The 7,775-nt window shown below is 42.9% G+C and overlaps 1 protein-coding gene across 4 annotated transcripts in view; it reads right to left on the bottom strand.

Annotated features, from left to right (window-relative positions):
- Window positions 1-1,362: 1,362 nt before the first annotated feature.
- LOC118001846 (fibronectin type III domain-containing protein 1-like) overlaps window positions 1,363-7,775 on the bottom strand; it is a 98,342-nt gene continuing 91,929 nt past the window's right edge. For all 4 annotated transcript variants that reach the window (XM_034992019.1, XM_034992017.1, XM_034992016.1 and 1 more), the window contains 3 exons: window positions 6,920-7,081; window positions 4,764-4,886; window positions 1,363-1,898 (listed from right to left, as the gene is read on the bottom strand). In XM_034992019.1, the coding sequence (XP_034847910.1) occupies window positions 1,783-1,898; window positions 4,764-4,886; window positions 6,920-7,081 (401 nt within the window). In that variant the 3' untranslated portion in view covers window positions 1,363-1,782. The remainder of the gene's footprint in view (window positions 1,899-4,763; window positions 4,887-6,919; window positions 7,082-7,775) is intronic.

Genomic DNA, 7,775 nt, shown 5'->3' with positions numbered 1-7,775 from the left:
TGGGTGGGAGTAATGAGGGAAGCAACTTATGTGTTTATCAGGGAAAGTCACTATATTTAAAGACCATATCTTTTGCTCGGCATTGTGAAGTATGTTTGAATGTTATCTGTGTGAAATATAAGGTTTTTAGACATCCTTTTTTTTTTTTTTTTTAATAATCCCCTTTTCATGGACGAGAGCCCTAAAAGCTACTTAGAAGTTCCCATCCTGTTTTGCAAACTAAACTGTGAGTGACATATGAACTGGGTATCTAATCTGCTCCCTAAGGAATTCTAGTATCTTCCCAGGCTGTCGGAATGCTGCATTTTCTTTACTGCTGTTTATTGTGGAAAGGGGATCATGGAATCTAAGGAGAACATCAGCTTTCACGGCCTCATGGAAAGGACCCTGCCAAGTTTCCTTGTTAAGTTTTACCTTCGAACCCACCAGATACATCAGGTCGCCCCTCAACACGGTGCTGGCACTGAAAGGAATTGATTCCAGGAGGCTGGACTGCATTCTGCCACTAAATCATTCCACAGTGGCCTGGGGGCCCCAGAAAAGGGTACGCTTCTAGCTCCCTTCCCCACCCCCCTACTTCTCGTGTGCTGAAACCTTTATGAAAGCAGACAAAACCTTCATGCCACGGAGCTGCCTGAGGACACGGGATAGCCAAGCACACGGAAAGGCCACCATGTTTGAAAAAGAATTAGAATAATGGGTCTTTAAATAAATGTTCTCGTGTTGCCGTCCAAAGGGATAAGAGGCTCATATTTTGAGGAGGAGCTACTCAGGCAGGCAAGGGGAAAGTATTTTCTTTTTTAAACTGGATTTTTAAATCATTTGGGATCTAAAGTCTTGATTATTCTGAAAACATACTGGACATGTCCCCATAGGGGCAAGTGGTAGTTTTCACCCAGGTCTGGACAGATTGTTTCTTTAGGTAGAAAGCACTCGGTCTGCATCTAGGTCACTGGTTTCAGTTGCTGTCACTCCCAGCTCCCCGTCATTCCCAGAGTCGAGCAGCGTTCACTCTGTTGTTCTCATTAGGCAGAGCACAGGTCCTTTGGACACTTCCAAAAGACGTTCATTAACAGCACCTTTGCCCCAAAAAGTCCCACACGCATTTATCTAGTGAACAAGTACAAATGTAGCAACTTTAATCAACGTTCTTGCAGACAAGTGAGGATATGTATATGCCTATATACATATATATATCAAAATTGAGAATTTACAAATATAATTTGATACATTTGGTTTAGCAGTGGGTACGCCCACGGGATAAATCTTAAGTAGGATATATTTCCTTTGGTGGTGTTTTTAGTAACTCAGTTCTACTGCACAGTGAGATACCTGAAGCTTAAATTCGGCTACTTTTAGAAGAGTCCAGTGAGAAAAGAGAAAGCGTGTAGCATTCCATGAAGCAAGTCCAGCATGTTTATGCTGTTCCCTGGAGACACTGACATGTCTGAATTTTGTGCCTATAAAGTGTGAAGACTGCAGTGAGTCAGTGGGCATCCCCTGTAGCTCTGTGTTTCTGCTGTCTCTGGCAGGTGCTATTATAATCAAAACATGTGGAGAAGCAAAGTTAACAGCAACATTGAATTCTGTGTGTAGTCGAGGCCAAGAAGTAGGACCGCGTTCCAGACCAGAGATGCCTGAGATGTCCAGTGTCCATCACGTGGCCTTGCCGGCACCCAGGGTCGATGGGGCTTGGGACACTATCTTTTCCTGCTCACAGTCCCTAGTGCAAGTTAGTCAAGGCGGCCGGACGGGTGAGCTCTCAGCATGATCTTCCCGTGGTTACCACTTCCCTGGAATGGAGACCCCACACTCATACCAGCCCACGTAGTAGTAGGGGGTTCCAAAACCAATGTTGCCGAAGCTGACCGGCTCCTGGCGATACTGGCGGAAGTAGCCTAGAAGGGTAAATGGAAAGGGAGGGAAAGAAAATGCATCTGTGATATTGTGATTGATAATAAGAAATCTATATTTGGTCTTTATCCCTGTTCCTGGCACACAACTCCTAAAACCCTAGGATTTTCTAAGTGATAAGAGTGGTAAAAGTATCTCAATATTCCTAACATACCTGGGTTTATGATGATGGGATTACTTTCAGGAAGCATCTATGGATGGAACTACTCACCAGAGAGGCCCGCCATGGGATTAGAGGGTGAGACTTTCAGTCCTACCTACTGGCCTCTGCAGAGGGGAAAGGGGCTGGAGATTGAGTTCAATCATGAAGGGACAATGATTTATTCAATCACGCCTCCACAAAGACCCAAAAGAACCAGGTTCTGAAAGTTCTGGGCTGGTGAACATATGCAGATGCTGGGAGGGTGGCGCTCCCAGAGAGGACACGGACATTCTGTGTCCTTTCCCCACACTGTGCCCTATGCATCTCTTCCATCCGGCATCCCCCAAATTGTATACTTTTATAATAAACTGGTAGGTAGCCTAGTGAGTAAAATGTTTCTCTGAGTCCTGTGAGCTGCTCTTGCAAATCAATCAAGCCCAAGAAGGGGGCAGTAGGAACCTCCAATATGTAGCCAAGAGGTCAGATGCTCAGATGGCACTCTGGACTTGTGACGGGCACTTGAAGTTGGTCGGGGGAGGGTGTCAGTCTTGTGGGACTGAGCCCTTAACCTGTGCGATCTGACGCCACCTCTGGGTACATTGTGTCAGAACAGACTTCAATTGTAGGACACCCAGCTGGTGTCCAAGAATTGCTACTGGTGTGGGGGGAAAACCCACACTTGGAACTGGTGTTACAATTGTAGCATCAAAAGCACTCAAACCAACAGAAAAAATTCTCATCCCTAGAACCTCCATTCAGACGGAAGACCTCTGATAAACTGTTCTTACGACAAACGTTACTTCCAAATAAGCACGACCATTTTTATGTGCGGGGGTCACAATAATCCCTGGGGTTTATCCCAGGCATGATTCGGGGGGATAACCCAGTCCCCACACGTGTATGACACAGATGGGAAAGCGTGTTCATTAGTGCCCTAATTCTCTCTCTCCACCAAAGAAAACCACTGGAGCCACTCGCTAGGGAGACTCCCTGCAGGGCAAAGAACTGTCAGAAAGACCCCCACCTGCTCCTCACAGCACTTACGGCCTTGCGAGTCACCTAGAACCTCAAGCCTCCTGGTTTAATTCTTGAAGTCTGTGGTAGGCTTTTAGATCCTTCCGGGAAATCTCTCAAAGGAAAGAATGCTAGAGCATTTTTGAGCAGGTCTCCCTTAAAGTAAAAGGGAGGCCCCAACCTGTTCAAAAAAAGTTTTTGGCAACTCCTCTCTGGCCCTGTTTACTCTTGCCAGACGGAAGGATACACGCCATCCTATCAGTGAGCATGCTGACTAGGCAGCACCTCTGCTCAGAACCAAAACCACAGTCACAAAACACAGCAAAATATAAATCATGCATAGTAACCTTGGGTCAATGCAAGATCCTGAAAAAATTAAGAAATGTGGTATATTTGGTATACTGATTGTGATGGTTAGTTTTATGTGTCAATGGGGCTAGGCTATGGTACCCAGATATTTGGTCAAATATTATTCTAGATGTTTCTGAAAAATATTTTTAGATGAGATTAACCTTTAAATCACCACACTTTGAGTAGAGTAAGCTACTCTCTATAATGTGGGTGGGCCTCATCCAATCAGTTGAAGGACCTCATAGGAAAAGATTACCCTCCCTGACAAAGTGGGCATTCTGCCAGTAGACTGCCTTCAGACTCAAATTGCAACCCGGACTCTTCCTTGGGTCTCCAGCTTACTGGCCTGCTCTGCAGATTTTGGACTTGCCCGCCTCTATAATCATATGAGCCAACTCCTTAAGACACCTCTCTCTCAATCTCTCTTTCTCTCTGGTTCTGTTTTTCTGGAGAACTCTGACTAATACAATTACTTTTCTGTTCTATTTTACTCTACCTTAATTCTTTGAAAATAGGTAATCTGTGTTTACCAGCCTATGTTAATTTTTTTCCAAATTAAAAAAGTTGATAGGACATCTCATGTCTTGATATTGCCAGATCACTAGGAGTTGAGTGCATAATGGAAACAGTGTTGGACTTCATTCAGTTGTTCTGTTTATTTTTTTGTTCTGGCAGTTGAGGGAGTTAGTAGCATACTGCAAGTTGTTAACCTTTGAGATTAATGTATATGTTGTCACCCTGTGATACCATCATGAACTAGTTGTTATGTTACCTCCTAAAGTATATGATAAGCTATGGTTGGTTTGTATGTTTGTTTACCTTTCCTTCTCTGCACCCATGTTCACATTGTCCTCTGCCCAAAAGACTCTATCCTCTGCATGTCTAGGTTTCTTAATGACTCAGCCCAGACTCCACTTCTTTCTTGACAGCCTCAAGTAGCCTGTCTTCCTCGAACTCAGATAGTGACTACAATCTGCACAATTACCTAACAATAGGACAACTATGTGACATAACTCCTATCATTATCTATACTTTAAGTTGTTCACTCCCAGTTACCTTTCACATATCTATTTTCTCTTCCCAGTAATGGAGCAGAGAAGAGATTTTTCTGAGTGTAAGGACAAGGTCTTATATTCCTTTGTATCCCTGCCTCTCCTAGGTTCACACAATTCCAGCACATGGTTGGAATATTTTGTTGGTTCCTTATTTATATGATCCAAAATGCTGCCAACAATTATCTTTAAAAGATAAACAAAGGGGAGAGCTATAGTGACTTCCTCCTTTTATTAGCTCTCCTCTCCCAACCCTCAGGGTAGTATGATCAGGCCTTTGTTTGAATTACCTTGAATGGTAGGGAGAGCTTCTACATAGGACTGAGGCCCTGTTCTTCCATCAAGGTGTGAATCCACAAACTGGCAATGATCTTCACCTCTTCCCCAGCTGTCCCCAATGCTGTAGAATGAGTCTGCATAAGGGAATATCATGGGTTAGTGACTGGTCAAAAATGTACACCTGTTTTAAGATTTTGCACAAGCTTTGGAGACCATTCGAACTGGGTACTTAAACTTGGTGTGTCATACTTTCCATGTTGAAAAAATAGTGATAATGGCACCAACGTCAAAGTATTGTAAGAATTCAGCAAGATCATGTATGCTAAATACTTAACGAGTCCTCAATAAATGGAAACTATTAATATTATAGGCAGTTTCAACTTATAAGTGGTAGGCCTTTTTACTCCTTGGTTTTATTTATTTTATTTATTTATTTTAAAGATTTTATTTATTTGACAGAGAGAGAGAGACAGCGAGAGCAGGAGCACAAGCAGGGGGAGTGGGAGAGGGAGAAGCAGGCTTTCCACCGAGCAGGGAGCCTATGTGGGGCTCAATCCTGGGGTCGTGACCTGAGCCGAAGGCAGATGCTTAACGACTGAGCCACCCAGGCGCCCCTACTCCTTGGTTTTAAAAAAGGGATAGTTGAAACTATGATAGGAATATATTATGAAATAATTACAAAAGGCATGAAGATCTGTAAAAAATAGAAGAACCTATTTTCATACATAACTAGAAGTAGGGTGTGTTGTCAGTGCATGAGCTGCTGTCCATGGTCCTGAACCACAGCTGCACAGTAGGGCAGTTGTTTCTTTTTTTTTTTTTAAGATTTTTTTTTTATTTATTCATTTGAGACAAAGAGACACAGAGAGAGAGAGAGAGAGAGAGAGACAGAGAGAGAACATGAGCAGGGAGAAAGGGAGAGGGAGAAGCAAGCTCCCCGCTGAGCCAGGAGCCTGATGTGGGGCTTGATCCCAGGACCCTGGGATCATGACCTGGGCCGAAGGCAGACGCTTAACCATCTGAGCCACCCAGGTGCCCCGGGCAGTTGTTTCTATCGTCCCTGGGACACTGGAGCTGGCTGTGTAATTTCTGCCAGGAGTTCTGATGCAGGGGAGCGCAAGCTCAATAATAGGAGAGGAAAGAAAGAGCAGAAACAGACAGTAGGTGTTGGGAGAGGCATATACACTGAGAAACTGCCAGAGTGGAGAATGGTAGGAAAGAATTTGTTTTGACATTGTCTTTAAATGATCACCACTGGGAAGAAAAAAAAAACCTATAGCAGCTGAGGAAAAGTTTTAAAAATGTATGTACTAAAAAATTAAAAGTGTGCAAGTTTAAAAATAAAAAACAGATTTGTGTAGGTGGCAGAATCAAAGCCAGCTGGGTAGAAACGGCGTTTTGAAATGTTAGTAGTTCAAGATGCTTGTGGTATTCTTTGTTTCAATCCCCTGCCATAATGAAAACAATGTAATTTTTATTCAGACACAGAACAAGTAATACTGAGGTATGTTTCACCATCTAAAGTTTTTTCTTCATTAAGGTATGGCAATGGCAAGGACGGGAGTGGGGGGGGGGGTCCTTGGTGCTTCTAGCTTACACTCATACCTAATATTATTGAATTAATGGCAAAGAAAATTGGCCCTTACATTTCTAACAGAATTTTGGGCCTCGTTTCTAAAATGTAGTGGATTTCTGGGGCGCCTGGGTGGCTCAGTCGTTAAGCATCTGCCTTTGGCTCAGGTCATGATCCCAGGGTCCTGGGATCGAGCCCCGCATCGGGCTCCCTGCTCGGCAGGAGGCCTGCTTCTCCCTCTCTCACTCCCCCTGCTTGTGTTCCCTCTCTCGCTGTGTCTCTGTCAAATAAATAAATAAAATCTTTAAAAAAATAAAATAAAATGTAGTGGATTTTAAAAAATTATAGATATGTATTTCTGGGTGTCAAAGTAAAAACTAGTAACTCCAAAGTAGAGCCTGAAAAACTGATTTGTGTTCAAGCCACAGTGAGATATGATGGGTCCACAGCTCAAATACATTCTGATGCACCTGCTATGTCAAGTTAGTACCTGGTAAAATATGTCAAGTTAGTACCTGATAAATGTCAAATTAGTACCTGATAAAATAAAAAATTTCCATACCTTCTCATACCACACCATTCTCAAAGACCTACCTTTCAGATTGTCACTAAGGTAGATCTTATACCGCAGTGAATTACAAAGAACAACTCCCACGAATTTTCTATACCACGTCCGCTTCACATACTGCCGGCCATGGCAGTCAGTGTAGCTAGGGTCATGTTTGAAAGCAAATGGGATCCAGATGGGCTCACCACCTTGACAACACAAGACACACTCTCTCAACCATGGGATTCCACGATGTTTATTCTCACCCAAAGTATCAGAGAATTTGACTTATTCATTGGCCCTTTCCCTCCTCTCAGGGCTTTTCCCACCTCCCCAGTGGGCACTCTCTCTCTCATTCCCCTTCTTTCTTGGCACCGAAGTACAACTGAGGAGCTCCTTTTACCTGAACATATTTAAAGTATGTGCATTTCTATAAGGGATTCCTGAAGTAAGAAAAAGCCTTCAAACTTCAAGGAAAATGAGTTATAATGGCATTTTTGATCTTTTGGGATATGCTATCCTACCTGCCCCCTCCAGAAGTCCCTCAGCATAGACTCTCACTGTTCTCATCCCTCCCAAAACCTGTCTTGAACTTAAGAAATAGGGCTTTCACAATTTGTTTGAAAACAAAGTAAAAATTTGTTGTACATTTAATGCATTTTGCTACCTTTTCAGCCATTTAAAATATTTAAAGGGATTAAGTAAATAAAGTTATCTATTTTATAGATATTGGCCACCCCATAATGTTTTCTTTTACAGATATTGGCTGCTAGGGTCCTATAAAAAAAAATTTCCAGACCATTCTTTTCCCTAGATCAGGATAAAGGGGGCAAGGAAACCAAAGAAGTTATCAGAAAATCATAAAATGCAAAAATGGTCTAGGATTTCTACTTGTGAGCAATC

This window comes from Mirounga leonina, unplaced genomic scaffold, assembly GCF_011800145.1.
Source record: "Mirounga leonina isolate KUSES-001 unplaced genomic scaffold, KU_Mleo_1.0 Mir_54, whole genome shotgun sequence".
In the NCBI taxonomy this organism is placed as follows: Eukaryota; Metazoa; Chordata; class Mammalia; order Carnivora; family Phocidae; genus Mirounga; species Mirounga leonina.
Note: the sequence above shows the minus strand (reverse complement) of the source record. Positions and strands in the feature narration are given on the sequence as shown.